Below are 17,835 nucleotides of genomic sequence, written 5' to 3'. Positions count from 1 at the left end.
AATCTAGCAAGAGCGGCACACTGCCCAGTTAAGAGGGTTTATTGTTTCAGGTGGGTTCTAAGCATTTTAATGCATTACACTAGTTGAAGTTTAAAAAAAAAAAAAGCTTCAAAATTTGAAGTTCAGCAAACCCTCTGTGGTAATGTGTACTGCATGTTTCAGCTGAACGAGACCTCACTAGGACTGAATACAGGACTAGAGAAATTTCTCAAATAATAACCATGTGTCCATCTCCAGAATGACTGAAATTCTAATTGGCTTCTCCCTCTCTGTACAGTCTTTGTTAACAGATGTAAGGGAACAACCAAGACTTAAATGAATCGCTACGATGTGGTCAGGATCCAGGGATTACTATAATTTGCTTGCATTACACTTAATGGGAAATTCACATAGTCTCAAACGGAGAAGACTGTAAAATTATAAGACAGAAAAAGAGGACTGAAGGAAAAAAAGTATCCTAGCAATTAACAAAATGCTGCAGAGCAAACTTGAAAAATATCACCGTTTTGCTTACATTTAATGTGTTCTTTTTAATTGTTTTCTCTCTGATTCTGTACTCTTTCAGTAACATCTTCTAAATCATAAAGTTCTCATTTTCATCATATTTGTAGGAAGAAAATGTGCTATTCTTCTCTACTTACAGAATAAGTGCAAGCTTAGTTTTCAGATGCTCGTTAGAGGCATATTTTTCTTTTAGCAGTAGTATCAATACTTAAGAATAACTAAGCAAAACTTATTCTTTCTTAAATCATTTAACAGTATAAATCATAAATAAAGAATAGGTATCTTTTCAAATCACCACACTCGTTTCATGATTTATTTGCATTCCCAACTAATTCCTTCAGAGACATTCAGTTACTGCTGAGCTGTTGGTGGTTCCAATTGAACACAAGGTAATTACAAATCAACGTACAAGTTACAGGGTACTGTCTTACCTATTGTCTTTGACTGAAGATTTTCATTGATTAGTTGGCTAAAGATGGCTTCTGAGGCCAACATGCCACTTTTCATTGCGGTATGTGTCCCTTTGATCTTGGGAACATTCATGAGTCCAGGACTGCAACCAATTAATAATCCACCTGGGAAGGTGAGTTTGGGTATCGACTGAAAAAGAAACAGGAAGAAAGGTGGTTTGTTTGTTAGCTTTTGTGCTTTTTTAAAGTGAAAATAACATTCTGGAAATAAAACTGGCATGAAGCTTGAGTGTCCTTTACATTTTTAGACCTGCATGTGCACTATCTAAAAATACACCAGGGTCACTTCCCTGTTTTTTTTTTTTGCATAGTAAGCAAATACAAATACAGCCATTGTACTGCAGCTGAGTATAAAATAACGACAAGACAACATTTTCCTTATACCCCCTTTCCAGTTGCTTTGTCTGCAACTGTGGTATGTCACACACCAATACCGTTTTCCTCCTCCAAGCTTAAGTGAATTCTTTTATTTTTAAAAAAAGACATTTGTGTTCCTGTTTTCCACTCAGGAGTTATATGTTTCTCATCTCAGAGTTTATTATCAGTGCTTTTTTCCTCAAGTCTTTTCTGTCAAACTACGTGGTGCCCTCCTTGTCTCCCTCCAGGTCTCACTTATTTTAGAAGTTGATCAGCAGCCAACAAGTGTATTTTTGGTGCAAAATTGTTGTCTTACTCCCATTCTGTAAGAAGCACAATGTCATGGAGGGCAGTCAAGTCACAAACCTAAGACAGCCAGATGATCTGCAAACATTCAATCTATAATATTAATGTACTATGTTATATGCCTATGGATATATGGAATGTATCTAACTATGGAATACTTCAACTATCAAGACAGTTACTCTCACCCTAATCCAATGAGATTAAGATTTTAGACAGAGAACATCTTCAAAACATGGACTGACTGCAGCACTTTGAGCAGAAAGCTGTGACCAAGTCCCAGGTCTGACATTGCTGAAGGCAAGTTATGAACATAGCGTTCCTCCAAAAGTCTTTAGTACTGAGCAGTGCTTGTGAATCTGGCATCCTGCTTTTATTAAAGCTGCCTGAAAGAATTCAGTTTTTAATAGCATAAGTAATTTGACCTCAAACAAGTAGTTTTATTTAATGAAAAATATATATTAAAAAGTATCCTTTGGAATTCAAGATGATCCAAAACAAACATTTTGTTTCTTCTGCTTCTTCACTTGTTGTCTGTTTACTGTTCACCCAGGGCTGGCCATTTTTGAATATTCATATAGTAGTCCCTAAAAAAAGTTGTACTACACAGCATTTCCCCTGTGTTTTGGGCACTTTGTTTAATCACAGACTTAGTGATTCAGTTCATAAGAAAGGTAATTTAGGCTGAAAACAGAATTACAATTTATAACCTACTTTTCAGTGACCAGAAGTCGTAAGTTCAGCTATATAACAGTATTTCAAAGGAATTAATGTCCTTTCCTTTTCACAGGACGTTTGGCTGAAAACAGTTATTCTGTCATATCTACTAGGATGCAATGACGCAGCACTGACATAGGCATAAGGACATGGACCTGTTGGAGCAAGTCCAGAGGAGGGCCACAAGGATGATCAGAGGGATGGAGCACCTCTCCTATGAGGACAGGCTGAGAGAGTTGGGATTGCTCAGCCTGGAGAAGAGAAGGCTCCAGGGAGACCTTATAGCAGCCTTCCAGTACCTAAAAGGGGCCTACAGGAGAGATGGGGAGGGACTCTTTATCAGGGAGTGTAGTGACAGGACATGGGGTAACTGTTTTAAACTGAAAGAGGGTAGATTTAGATTAGATCTTAGCAAGAAATTCTTTACTGTGAGGGTGGTGAGGCACTGCAACAGGTTGCCCAGGGAAGTTGTGGATGCCCCATCCCTGGAGGGGAAGTGTTCAAGGCCAGGCTGGATGGGGCTTTGAGTAACCTGGTCTAGTGGGAGGTGTCCCTGCCCATGGCAGGGGCTTGGAACTTGATGACCTTTAAGGTCCCTTCCAACCCAAACCATTCTATGGTTCTATGACAGAAAGATTTCTTGACTAACGCTTCGAATTACATAAGAAGATGGTGATCAGGTATTTTTCTTCTGCAACAACTGTTTCACTTAATAGGTACTTAGTGACCAACATACTGTCAAAGTATGTCACATTAGTCATATAACACAAAAGGTTACGCATACTGCAGCTTTGTTAGTAATTCTCATTATTAGTACTGTGGCGCTTGGTGCCTGTTTTCACAGTCAGTTTACTGAGTTGAAGGAACACATCATGCCAACATGGCACAAGCCCTCGCTGCCCCTGAGATACAGGGTGAAATCCTTTCAGCCTTGAGCACCTGAAGAACCCACCACACTCCTGGCAACAGACAGAACAAGGCTGGTTTGGAGGAGGGAAGAAGGGGAGACTCCTGCTCCCTGCAGAGTCCTCCCCCACAGCAGACAGGGAACCCCACATTCTCCTCCCCTTTGCTCAGCTCAGGGTTGGAAATCTGTTAAGTGAGTCTAGTGTTTGATGCTTGCATGGGTCATCGATGTGAAGGTTTCTTTCCCCTGATATTCTTAATATACATTGCCCAAGAACAGCAACACTTTCTGGTTTGGTTTTTTTCTTTTCCACAAAACTCTTACATCTTTTCAAAGTTTTTGATAAAATGGAGACAAAACAGAGGTTGCATGGGAATTTTTTAAAATTGTTTGATTTTGCAATTTTAATAAAAAAAAGAAATAACAGCTATGTAGATGTAGTCTATTCAACTCTGTCCTGTCCCGTCCCCCCACGTATCCCAAAAAGATATGAAATCCGGGCAACATTCAAGAGCTTTCTCTTTCACCAACTTGGCATCACTGTATGTTAAAGACTAAAGAACACAGAATCACAGAATGGTTTGGGTTAGAAGGGACCTTAAAGGTCATCGAGTTCCAAGCCCCCTGCCACGGGCAGGGACACCTCCCACTAGACCAGGTTGCTCAAAACCCCACCTAGCCTGGCCTTGGGCAACTTGGTCATAAGGTTATCTATAACAGGCAAAAAAAGTTTAGATTGATGGTAATTTTAAACACCTATTTGATGCAATACTGTCACCAAAATGAAAACTGGTGCTACAGAACGACTTACATAAGAAAATATTCCTGGACTCCAGTGATGCAAATGAGTCAGACTGCTACAGTTATTAATCAAAGCAACACATGCAAAAGAAGAGCTAAATCTTCCTAAGTGACTCATGAATAAAGCTTTTTTTTTTTTTTACTGAAAGCATGTATTAAAAAAAGCCATTTAAAAGTGTGACTTCATGATTAACTAGACAATTCTACCTACAGGAAATGAAAAACCCCCACCAACTAATAAACCCCATGGTTTTATGTTAAGAACAGTGCAAACTAAGTGACATGTTTTAAGTCCAGCAAAGAAGTCCAAAGACTACGCAGAGATGCGCAAGAGCTGTAGTCCTACTGTCTGCGTAACTTAGCACAAACAACGTCTGTAAGTGACTTAAAAAATACCATGTTCTTTCAGCCATATGTTTCAAGCAGAATAAGGAGTATGCAACTGAAGTCACAATCTGGCTGCTTCATCAAAGCCAGAAATACAATAATGACTATCTGTGATAGAGAAACCAGTGCATGGGGTGGAAAGAGAAGCCCCTCTTATGTAAAAGTCTAGATTGAAACATCTTGGCATTTTGTATCTTATCTGAGTTAATAATGGACTGACAATGGCTTCTGAAATAAGCTAGTAACACAGGTGTGTTACAACATAATATGACATACTCCCACTTGAGAGTGGACAAAGGGATCAACCCGCAGACTGATTAAACGTGTATCACATGCATAACCAAGAAGCTGCTTCATGAACCTTTTTCCCAGGCACACACACTGGTGTCAAAACTTAAGTGCACAGGACTGTGACAAGAGTTACGCTGCTGCTGAAATTCTACTTGTATTGCAAAAGCTGCACAAAGCCACATTTACCCCAAAGAAGAGGTTCAAAAAAGAAAGACAAAGTAGTCAAACAGCAGAGTGGAATGGCTCCACATGCAGGTTCTGGATCATGAACACTCAGGCTAGTTTTAAGTTCCAAACTGAAAGGAACATCTAGAAGATGGATCTGGGAGTCCAGGACACACAGCCACGTCCCGTGTTTCAATATTCCCACGAGAAGCCAACAGGTTGAAAGGACTTTAGTTGTTAAATATAAATTCTAAACTATTTCTCCTGCAAATCGTTCCAACCCTTTCAACTGACCTTAAGTCCTGATTAATACATTTTTAAAATTTCACCTTTTGGACTCTTTAAGGGAACAAAATGAACAAGCTATTCCATCTCCCAAGAAAGTAGAAATTCAAAGGTGTGCATTAAAGATACTGAAGGTATCTGTACTTGAGGAGGTGAAGACTTTTATCTGCCAAGCTACGTAACAATTTCAGCACCATCACTGACTTAAGGGTCAAGCACTGGAAAGAAGTTCCCTCTGCTAGGATAAACAAGTAATTTGGAAAATATGCCACCTTGCCCCAAAACCCACAAATAAAGCCCTTTGAGTGGTCCTACCTTCTCTTCCCCAGGGTTCCAGGCACAAAAAAGAATTATCTGTACCTTCTTTGCTGAACACATTTGATTGCAATCTAAACTCTACTTTGTATTTCATTTAGAAAGTAAAGTGACTAGGTTTTTAGTATGACAGAGTCTAAGTCTAGCAAATCTCGGCAGCCAGTATCCAGCAAGACAACAAGGCTTTTCCGTCCAGCAAAACTTCTGGCTTTATTCATCTTTGTTATAGTTCAATTGTTTCCCAACAACATGCAACTTGAATCTACAGCACTAAAAACATGGCTATAGAGAACTCAAAATAAAAAAACTTCATGAAAAAGTTACCTGGAAACCACCTTCATTCAATGCTCTGGCACCATACGCAATCCGTGTTCCACCCTCCAAAGTAGGCTGTACGCTAGGATGGTGCTTCCACCTCTGAAACTCCCTAAATGGATTCAAATAGGGATTTTGATAATCTAAACCAACCTTTGGAAAAAAAAAAAAAGTTGCAACATTAATGAAAATAAAAGTATGGAATTTCAACAAAAGTTTGAAAAGAAAACAATCACACATTACCACATCAGCTCTTTAAATCTATTTTATACTCAACCAACCTCAGGATCTTTCTACTTGGAGAAACTACTGCCAAAAATACATTCTATTAACAGTATAGTAGAAGCAAATCTGAGAATTTGCTGCTATAATACTCTTCTCTGCCCTACCTGGAACCTGAAGCATGGAAAACATTCAATTGCACTGTAACCATCTTCCATCTGTCTTTGAAATAAAATAGTGAAATTAATTAAGTATGGTTTAATGGGCACAATAAGCAAGAAAACTTGTTTTAAATTTGTGTTTCAAAACCTCTTTGCCCTAGAAAAGCTTGAAGAAGAGGTAAACAATTATTTCTAGATAATTATGTCCTTGTGCTTGTGTATTTTTAACAATTCTTCACTTCTTTAGCAGAGTGAATTATCATTTCCAATTAGGTGAGCCATTGTAATAAAGCACAGGGGAGCAATGATGAAAGCAGAAAATGGGCGAAAATGACTTTGCCAAATGGCTGGATGCCTAGGATTCTTATCTTATTTGAGAGTTTGCTGAAAGATATACTCTGCATTTCCCATCTTTAATATACTCTTAAAAGGACCTATACTGACCAATTTTCTGTTTGGGAAAAGGGTTATTTCTGGTTCCTATAAGCTTTATTTGAGACAAATAGCAAAATAAATCATGAGTCAGCAACAAACAGTACTTTGATTTCTCTGGCAGCTCACTGCTTTTTGACCACTGCTTGCATCTACTATCTTTGCTGGATAATGAATGATATTCAAAACAAGTGCAAGATAATCCTACTACAAGAATCAGCTCAGACTGACATGGGTGTAAAGTTCAAAGACAAAAAAGTGCTTGTATGTTCACACAAAAGCTGATTTTCTCCTATCTAAACTGGAGATAATATAAACATTACTGACTACCATCCTCTGTAAGAATCAAAGTCCTCTACCCTTCTAAAAACAGAATTTGAATGTCTACCGTCCATACTTATTAATTCCAATATTGGAAACCTGCACAGGACAAGTATGCATGTCTGAGAAAATCTAACAAGTTTTTTCAATGTTTCTTACAAAACAGCTAAACAAAAACACAGCTTTCACCACACACACTCTGGAATCCTTCTGAAATCTAACAGCCCAAAGGGTCACCTCAGTCCCATGCTGCTAAAAGTCCAGATTGCGTCCCTGACTCTTACAACTTTTCTGTATAAAGCACATGCACAGGATAAATAGCGCATGCTTCATTTAGGACTGTAGGTGCTAGAAAAACATTCTCTACCTTTGCTCTTTGCACCACTGGCTGGCAGAACGACACAGTTTCTCCCTAGTGATCTCAATGCTTCCGATAAAGAGGCAGTAAGAAGGAAGAAGCTGCCGGTCCAATTCAGAAAGACAGTTGCTAAAGAGGGCAAGTCAAATAGGGGCGTAGAATGATGAGAACAAACTGAAGATCTCAGAAATGGAAGGGATGCTACTTGTGGAACCACAGAGTGCTTCTACTTCATATGCTTCTCTCAAAAAGTCCATATGTACCCAAGGTTGTCACACGAATGAGGAAACTGAATTGTACAAAGTATATGTGATTTAGGTATTTCCTAACCTGCAAAAGTTTTGTGAGCACAGTTTTGATTAACCATGTGGTGTTCACTTGGCTAAAATTTGTTTGGTTTGCAAGAAGATGTATGTGCAAGTTTTCCATTTTGTTTTTAATAAAAGACACTGGATTAAAGGCAGATCAATATGACAAATTAACCTTCTCTAATATGAGAATAAACATACTTAAGACTGAGAAAATACTAAATTTGGTCTGCTGCTATTCTTGTTTCTTCATCTTCACATTAAAACAGAGAAAACAAATCGCATAAATATGAAGGCCAAGCAACAAACAAGCATGAGAAAACCAACTTCACTTACCACAAATCCAAGAGCAACTAAAGGTTCACCCTCATTTAAATGGTAAAGAAAGGATCCTCCATATGTATGTCTGTCTAAAGGCCAGCCTACAGTATGTTCTACTCTTCCTGGTTTCCATTTCTTTTCATCGATAGTCCATAACTGAAATGAAGATCAGAAAAAAAATTACTTTCTATTGCAAAGTAATGGCCTTTCAATAATATAATAAAAGACAAACACACAATTAAATACACAAGAAAGTTAATTTACTGCTACAACCAATGCATAAACTCATACAGCAAAATATCAGGTAATAAGTAGAAATACTTGTTTTGGATTACCATTTAAGAATTTCCTAATACTTCTCTTTCTTGAAATGTTGTGCATCAGAAAACACGACTGAGACTCCAGCATTATGCCCAAAACTTTCATTCAACCACATATTAGTGACTTTGATAGATACCTCTGCTAAGGAATGCAATGCTTACTCTTTTCTTTAAAAGCTTTATGTTTTCATATGAATCACTGCAACTTCTTCACAAGTGTTTCAATGTCAATCTTAACAATATGTCTGAGATGATCCAAACATTTGCTGTCAAACAGGTTGTCCTCTCTCTGCTCTGTCCTACACATCTCCAGTACTCATGTGACCCATGGTGAATTCACAGAAACGCTTTCATGTTTCCCCTAGCCTGTCAATTTTCTGCTCATTTCACAAAACATCTCTTCACCATGGAGTTATGTGCCAGGTGCAGTCTAATGACAGAGGGCAGTCGAGCACCCTTAGATCAGCTCAAGCATGGAGGGCACATCTATGTTAATGTTCCAGCTTTGATGAAGAAGCACGTTGTTGAGTGGGACTCCTGATTGCTCCCACTTACCGTGCTTTGGGTTCACATCGTACAGCAGCCATGGAAGGCACAAACTGGATTCCTTTCACATGAAACTAAACTGTAAGACAAGCTCCAGAAGCCGATCTAAAGCATTCCAGTCACAAAAGTGCACTCAGTCCATGGGACTAAACCAAAGCTAGTACAAAGTAAAAATAACCCTGAAATGTGCATAGTATGCATATCAGCTCATCAGGACCAACTATTTCACTTTACAGATCCATTCCTATTGGACTGTACCATTTGCTAAAGCAGACCCAGTCTCATCTGGAAGCAATGGAACTCTACAGCAAACCCCTGCTTTAATGACAATTTAGGTATTAGAAATTGTAACTAAGACTATATCATATATAGGAACATCTACAGAGTGGTTAGTCTGTGCAGAAGTGTAAACTGAGTATTTAACAAATATTTTGTAGCTGGAAGCACATGCTTAAAGTATTAAGTAAAGAGTATGCTATAGTCAAACTCTGAACATATTATAAATAATACAGCTCTTTCATGAATGATATTTTCCAAGTACAAAATATTTCAAAAAGGAAATCTGATCCTTATCCCAATTTTATAAGAAGGTACTTTAGGGGAAAAAAAGGTCATCCAGGGGTTTCAGAGAGCATGAACTGCCATTTTCTCTTTTCTCTCTCTCTCTCTCTCTCCCCCTTATGAATATATAGAAAATCCATAGAAAGCCCCTCCTCCCCTCCGCAGGTAGTGAAGCCCCTTAAAATTTGGCAGCATGAATCCCTCTCTCATTTAGTAAAAGTACTAAAAACAAATTTCAGAAATAAATGTAATTTGAAATCAAACTAAGATGATAACAAAGTGAATTCACAGGTAACTCTAGTAATAACACAGATATAAGAGAAGAAGCAGCTGAAACAAAACAGTCACAACATTCAGGGAGCATCTTCTCTGATCAGCTTCAGAACAGCAAAGATTCTGAAGTCTGAAAGCATAACTCAAAATCTATCATTCTAATGTCTTACATAAATTAGCTTGAAGGCAAACAGAAACTACCTTACAGATTCACAGTACTTTCCTTAATTGTTAAAATTAAGCAGTTGATACCTCTTTCAGTCCAATGCCATAGCTCTGGGGTTGACATTTCTCCCTTAGATTGTATTTTTTGTACAGCTGTTTGGCTAGATGCCCATGACAACCTTCAGCGAAGACTGTGACTTTAGCATGGAGTTCTAAGCCTCTTTCAAAGGTAGCCTGCAAAAGTAGAACATTTCATCAGCACTTAGATCTGTGCCACACCAAACTCATAGCAAGAAATTGGGGGGTAATAAAGTGATTTTACACTACTCTATGGCACTGTCCAGAACCTGCAAACCATTGCAAGGTATGGCTCTAGTCCAGTTGTCTTTTCCACCCAACCACAATGCACCCCTGGCAAATCTTGTAAGGGGTTCCAGTAGAGCAGCACTACAGTGAACTGCCAGTCATTACTGAAAAAGAGAATCTTTTCCAGATCGAAGATATTTACATCGCATCTGCTTGTTCATGTGCTGCAAAGGAACCCTGACAGGACAAAGAATCTTAAGCAAAAATTAGAGTGAAGTTGTAGGTTATGAAGTCACATTCAGTAAAATATTGTGTGCAGCCCCCCTCCCCCCATATGACAGACACACCAGATCAGAAAAACCCGCATCACCCCTGCCACCAAGAGAGCCCACTACCTCTGAATAAAGTTACTATAACATTACACCAATCTAACTTGTTAAAACGTACAGTAAAAGTAAACTAACATTAAGTATGATTATAAAAAAAAAAATTCTCATTAAAAAATTCCAACAATAAAATTGAGAATAAGATAAGTGGAGCCAACATACTCACATATGAGCATATCAACTGCATATTTAAGTGCATTGGATGAGAGTATTACTATACTGTATTTGCAATGTTGCAATGTATTTGCAAGATTCTAAATATACATAATCTTGCAGGGAAAAAAAGAAAATGCTTGATTTGAGACAAAGTTTAATGTTGAAAAAGATAATGAAAACAGTTTTGGATTAAGATATCCAGCAGTACCCAATAAAACCATCCAAAGGTAATCCAGCATATGTCCAGGAGAAGCTTATTGCTTTGGCTTTAAATTGTCTCTCAGGTGAAATCTTTTAACTCACTGGTTGGAAACCTCTGAAAAAGGCTAGCAAATAAAAATGTTCCAGCTGGGAATTACCTTTAAATAGGAGCTACAAGATTTTGCCAATTTTTTTGTGTATTCTTTGAATTTCTAAATGTCAACATGAAAATTAATCTTACAAATTACTAAGAGACTTACAGGGACAACTTATTACTTGATCTAAGGATTAAAAATACATACTGTCTAATTTGAAGTAGATTCATATAAAATAAATCAGTTACTACAACTCCATGTTGTAAATGTCAGAAATTCATTAATTTGAAATGTTTCAGTAATGAGACAGTTGCTTTTCACCGTTAACATCCTTCTCCAGCATCTACACAAGAATCAATGTGCAACTTTTTACTACGTAATTTTACCATTGACATTTTTGTTTGATTGGTGCTGACTGCAAGGTGAAACTCTATTGATTAACCACAGTCTATTTGATTAAGCTCTGTACAAACACATTGAAGATATTCTTGCCTTGAAGGTTATACAAACTATGTTTATTTACCTGAACTTTTACATTCTGGAGGTATTATCAGCTGACCTAACTGTTTGTTAAAAATTTTTGAATACTCAAAAAGTTTGCAGTAGTGGCACAATAATTATGTACATTAAAGAAGGCAATAGACACATTCTTCCAGAATAAATGAAAAAAAGTAAAAATCTAGGTTTTGAGGATGCTTAAAAAAAAAAAAAACAACAAAAAACCAAAAGACATAGTTCCTTCCCACTTTAAAACAAAACTAACCTAAACCCCCAATTAATCTTCATTACCGTACCACGCTGTACGCGTGACTTGCGCCTCCTACTGGACAAAATGCATATCTGAAAACAGGAGCCTGTGTGTCCCCTACGGGGCACAGACAACACTGTATTGTAAATATATTACTTTTTCCTGCCATCACTTCCTCCTCTATTGACTATATTCTCTCAAAACAAGAATGAATCTTTTCTTCTCATCCCCTGCCTTAAATGGGAAAAAAAGCCCACACTTTCATGTGAAAGTAAACACCTCTTCAAAACTCTACGTAACTAGTAAGAAACCTTATAAAAGAAAGTAAATCTTAAGAAAAAACTTGTACCCATAACTTATGTAGCCAAATAATTCCCTGTAAAGTTCCTCTGAGTTATTCTGAGGTGCCAAATTCTCCATACATATTGCACAGTGAAGCGACACGCTTACCACAGGTTCTAGATTCCACTAAAAATCAGCCAAAGTCCGACACTTAGTGCAGGGAGTCACCTTCTGGATACAGAAATGTGACCAACCAGCAAAAAGGTACAAAGATTCAATGTGTACCTTGCCCCAACAAGGTAGACAGACTGTCAACAAATGTGACTGCAGTTGTCAATATCAAAGAAAACAGATCAGCCAGAAGCACACTCTCTTGCATGTTGCTAGTTACCAGCTGGACAACAGCTTCCTATTTCACCTTCTCACCTTTTTTCTAGGAGTTCCTGGAAACCTTTCCTTTGTTTCTGGATTTTACACATGCCAAAGCACCCTTGCAATATTTCCTTAAGTCACCCTCAAACAAACCTCCTTCCTGCAAAGGCTTTTTCTACTAATCTCAGAAGAAGTTCACAACGTTCTGAGACCAGAGCTTTCACAGGTAATCCATTTTATATACAGAGAGAGAAGACAGGTACTGAATTTTACACTTTTTCTCAGGCTGCAGCAAGACTACTGACAGCAGTAGAAGCAGATATACCACAATTTCCATAATTAGACCTCTAGTTATGGGGAAGAGAGCTACTTACTTTAGGTGCTCCATCCTTTTGGATGCCTACATCATTAGTTGCTATCCCTTTCACGCTACCATCTTCATGAAAAAGAACCTTTGGAAATATTTAAACAAACAATTGAAACATTTTAATGATCTGTCATTTGAATCCATTCATAAAAAGTGTTAATGCAGAACTTCTAAGCACTACGCCTTTAATGGTCAAACTTGAAAATTATGTATTTATTAGCATACTGTATGATTCACTTGCACTTTGCTGGATCTGGGCCAGGGAATTTAGACAATGAAACAATTTCCACAATACGCTTCTTTTAAGAGGAATGTTGTGAATGTACAAGTAAACTGGGAGTTGAGTGAATAGGGGGTCAAAAAAACCTTCTCATATACACATTGATGTGATTATTACCTCAGCTGCTGCATAGCCTGGATAAATTTCAACACCCAAAGCTTCTGCTTGTTCGCCAAGCCAACTCACAAAGTGGCCCAGACGTACAATGTAATTTCCATGATTAACCATTGGAAGTCCTAAGCAAAAAAAGACACATACACAGAAAAAGCAGAACACTAAGCAAAATAACAACAATTCTATACATCAGATGTCATATCTTCTTCTACAACTACTATCTTCACAGTCATGTCACATGTTATTATAGCCATCACCTACAGGGACCCTATCACTGGAAGCGACTACATTCTCCATACACTTGCTATACTACATTGAATCAAATCAATTGTTTCATTCATGGAAAAGCTGAAAAAGACACTGAGAAAGATGACTTTTTACCACTTCACCAAACTTTACCTGGAAGAATTGGCACTGGAATTCTAGATTTCTTTGTTAAAATTCCAAACTTGTCTTCAGTTACAGGAGTATTAAGCGGAGCCTACATAAAAAAAGAAAATAGAAACAGTACAGAAAGTTATGTTTTTCTTGCCAATCCAACAAAACCAACAACAAATAAAATAAAATAAAACAATAAAACTGGCAGTCAATTGAAAGTTTAATAAAGCACTTCTATAGGAAAGTATCATAAGTACTTTATGAGGCAGTCATCAGGCAAGAATCAACACAACTATTGAGGTAAAAAAAAAAATGGAACAGAGCCTTGCAAATCACTTCTATACTTTGTACTATATCAGTATTCTAGACCTTTCTAAAGAAAGTAGCTCAACACGCATATTTATCCTGGTAAGACAAAACAACTAGTCAGTGGCGCACTTGCAGCTCCCAGATGACAGCTGGCTGCAAGTCAGATGGCTGTTCTGGCAGAGATGGCAGCTCATGTCTTGCTCTGTCCTAAAAGCATCTTAGGCCTCTGTTACACCACTATGTCCGCACAGAAATCAGCATACTGTGCACCTTTTCCTGAGACTATGAAAAAACTATTGTACAGAAGCCCCAAGTCTGGCATTGCTAAGAATCGACCACCTTATTGCTTGTGCATAGGAGCTGGATTCTGCACAAATGCAGTAAGCGCAGTGCATCCCGGGAGGCACCAGGCACACCGCACCTCTGCAGTAAGACTACTATATAAAAGAGCAAAGGCCACAGCATACCTGCGTAGACGTAAAACTTCAGCATTGTCAAACTAGGAAAAAGACTAAAAAGAAGGTAGGGTTTTTTTTGTTGGTTTGATAGATCAACACATTTTAAAAAGGTACTAAGTACCCATTTTAAAAAGGTACTAAGTACCCATTTTAAAAAGGTACTAAGTCGTATCAGAATGAGTCAGATACGGAGTTCATTACAAGCTACGATTAACTGCAGCGTTTATATGCTCATACATACCCCCCGCTCCTTCCAGTCTGGAAAGAGCTCTTCTAAGGACCTTGGCTCAAGACAAGCACCAGAGAGCGTATGCGCACCAATTTGAGAAGCCTTTTCCACCAGACAAACACGTATTTCTTTGCTGTGCTCAGCGGCTAACTGTTTGAGTCGAATAGCTGCAGAAAGACCCGCAGGGCCTCCTCCAACAACAACAACATCAGCTTCCTCCGCAAATCTTTCCATGTTCACCCCTTTAATAGAAAAAAAAGATAGTAACATAAGTCAATGTCCAATTTCCCCCAGCCTCTCTCTCACTAAACCTTATTCTGCGATACTGGCTACTGGGTATCCCAGAAGCGTTACTTGGCATAAAAGGAGGCTAAATATTCAACGGAATCCCTACTTGGAAGACTGCAGAAGGACATTAGTATGACAATGTAAAATTAACTCTTTTTAAATTGTAACGAGATATACTATAAAAACATATACTTGGTCTCTATGCACCATAAGTAAACATCGTCTGAGAATGTTAAGTTGGCTAGCTATATCAAAGGTACTCAGCGAAACCCTACATAGGGGAGAAAGAGAAGAAAAAAGATGCTTAGTCATATCACATGACTTTATTTTACACTGATTAATCAGTATCTTTTCTAGAATTGAAGCCATTAAAATTGCTGAATGTAGAGACTGGGATGCCCAGAGATATATATTAATCTTATTTTCTCACAAACTCTCATGGTAAGAACAACTGAAAAAATCCAACAGATATATACCTGACAGAATTAAATCTTGTTGTGATAACTAAAGCAAAAGCTGCTTATAAATTTTCTTTAAAGAACTAGGATCAAGTTAAATCTGATCCTGTTATACAGCACTAAAGACACTCATTGTGAGATAGCAACCACAACAATTCGTTTGGAATATTAGTATTGTATTTAAGAGTACAGAACTTCTGTAAAAAGAAGAAAACAGCAACACATTTCAGTGTCTTTAAAACTGAGCAATAATAACAATAAAGAAACATTGAAAGAATACATTTTTTCACTTACCTTCCCATCGTTTGTCTTTGTCCCGAGGATGAATTGTATAATGCGTAGTTATGCGAGGCACAGAGGCAGTAGATGCACATCTTGCAATATGCAGTGATGGAAGGCAGTCTCTCTTTATCAACTTCAGAGCATGAAAGCACTGACGTACTGTAAAAACAAGAAACAAATTTGTCAAATGAGTAATTTTCCAAATTTTTCGACTTTTCAGACATGAGTGGCACAACAAATTTGACAGCACCCCCCAAGCCTACCAGGTGATGTCAGGATGAGGAATCATAAACACAGATTTTTAAATTTTCAAGTTAGGAATGCACTGTATAATTTTATATCAGAAAAAAAAAAAAAAAAAAAGGAGTAAAGCCCTTGCCCTGTAGCATTCTTCACATAATACCACCCACTTCTGCGAGCTGACATAGGATAACGTGTGTACACAGGTGAAACACATTTTAAATTCCCATTTCACTTCGAACTTCAAAAGATTTAGTTCAGACTTCATTTAAAGTTACCAAACAACGTAGAGATGGGACATGCAAGTTCATCCCTTCTGACATCTCAACGCATTTTGAGGCACAATTTGGGCTACTGATAGTAGACAGTTCATCTAAAGTAAATGTCATGGTCCGCTATAAAAGCTCAGACTCAAAACCAAGTATACATTAGTCAAAGGTAGGAACAGGAGATACAGTGAATCTCTACCTTTGCTGCAGATACATTAATTGTTGCAAGAACAAATTAGAATTTCTTTTTAAGCAAATGGACCAAATGGAATTTTAAAATTATCAAAATAAGACTCTTCAAAAGGGCTATTACATGTCACATCCTTGTTCTAATTTTCCTCTTTCACAAAAAAAAAATATGAAGATGTGTGCAATTTATACTCAGAAAACTAGTATGGTTAGCACCAAAACTAGTTATAGTTAAAAGGTCTGTCAACTAATGCACCATGACAGGTATTTTTCCTTCCTTTAAGGATTCCCTTTCTCTAATTTCAGGGATGAAGGAGGAGAATACTGTATTTAAAACAGAGTATTTCTGCAAAACTCATAAGCAAAATCACCAACATTCTAGGACTGAAATGTTTTATTGAGAATGGTGATTGGCAAGACCAGCACAAACACTCTCCATTATAACTCCACACAGTGACAGTCAGGATACTGGTCTCTATGTGCAAGGTAATAAGTATTATCTACGTCGGTTTCTTAGCAGGAATTTTGTATTTAACTGACATAACATAAAAGCTATTATCATACCATCTCATGACTCTTAATGATCCTTTACCTGCAACGAGACAGGATCTGAGAAAAAGCAATGTATCTTATAAGCATAACAACTACACCTATATGTCTACATTTAAACGTAACACCCAAACTTAATTTTTGAGATATTTTTATTTGAGCAGACCTGATGGTACTATGAGTTACACAGTATAGTTAAAACATGTCAATTAGCTCACACACACAGAAAAGAAGCGATATTCAGCTCAGAATACATGAAATAACGACAAAGGTAGGTCCAAGCCCTGGACAGGTAGGTTCTTCCCAGGGAGGGAACTGAGCTTGTGCTACCACGCTGCTGAGAGAGAGCTTGGTGACCTGAAGTTCAACGTTTGCACGAAGCAAGCAATCTTTAAGAAACTTTACTCTTCCGCAGCTCTTCAACAACTGCTGCCAGCACGCTCGCTGGCATTACCATTACTTCGTCAGTAAGGGCACGGGTACAATCGCTTTATTTTTATCCTTTGAAACGGGTGACACCTAGCATCACTCCAAAAAATATTACATTTTCGACGCACCCCGTTACAGACAGGTAAGAGGCACCGATAACCCGCGGCTGGGACCCGGCCGGCGCTCACGCCGCTCCGCCCCCGCCCCGGGAGCACCTTCAGGCGCACGGACGGAGGCCTCTGGGCTGGGACGGGGGGCCCCGGCCGCGCCGCCGCTGACACCCACTGCGGGGCATGGCCCCCGCCCACAGGATCCCCCACTTCGCCCACAGGATCATCCTCCCCACGCCCGGTCCCGGTCCCGGTCCCGGTCCCGACCCCGCTGCCGCCCGGACGCGCCCCAGCCGCGACCTTTGCTCTCCCTCGGCACCGCGCCAGCCGCCGGCCCAGCCCGTCCCCGCCCCGCCGAGCGGCGGCCGCCCCAGCCCCAGCCCCTCGGGACGCCCAGCCGCCCCCGGGGCGAGCCGCCGCGTTACCTCGGCTGGAGGACGGGCAGCGACACAGCAGCATGGCGACGGCAGCAGCGGCCCCACGACCCCCCTCAGCGCACTCCGCTCCCCGCGACCGCCCCCCGACCAGACCGCGC

At 39.0% G+C, this 17,835-nt stretch overlaps 1 protein-coding gene across 1 annotated transcript in view; it reads right to left on the bottom strand.

The window, feature by feature from the left end:
• The window catches only part of ETFDH (electron transfer flavoprotein dehydrogenase), a 21,468-nt gene extending 3,633 nt beyond the window's left edge, over positions 1-17,835 (bottom strand). Inside the window, exons 1-10 of the mRNA XM_074147910.1 lie at positions 17,726-17,835; positions 15,527-15,673; positions 14,499-14,728; positions 13,512-13,593; positions 13,116-13,234; positions 12,726-12,803; positions 9,893-10,039; positions 7,956-8,096; positions 5,827-5,970; positions 936-1,104 (exon numbers count right to left, since the gene is read on the bottom strand). Of these exons, the coding sequence (XP_074004011.1) occupies positions 936-1,104; positions 5,827-5,970; positions 7,956-8,096; positions 9,893-10,039; positions 12,726-12,803; positions 13,116-13,234; positions 13,512-13,593; positions 14,499-14,728; positions 15,527-15,673; positions 17,726-17,759 (1,291 nt within the window). The 5' untranslated portion in view covers positions 17,760-17,835. The remainder of the gene's footprint in view (positions 1-935; positions 1,105-5,826; positions 5,971-7,955; positions 8,097-9,892; positions 10,040-12,725; positions 12,804-13,115; positions 13,235-13,511; positions 13,594-14,498; positions 14,729-15,526; positions 15,674-17,725) is intronic.

The sequence above is a fragment of the Numenius arquata genome, chromosome 5, assembly GCF_964106895.1.
Source record: "Numenius arquata chromosome 5, bNumArq3.hap1.1, whole genome shotgun sequence".
In the NCBI taxonomy this organism is placed as follows: Eukaryota; Metazoa; Chordata; class Aves; order Charadriiformes; family Scolopacidae; genus Numenius; species Numenius arquata.
This window is presented reverse-complemented; position numbering and strand designations above follow the sequence as displayed.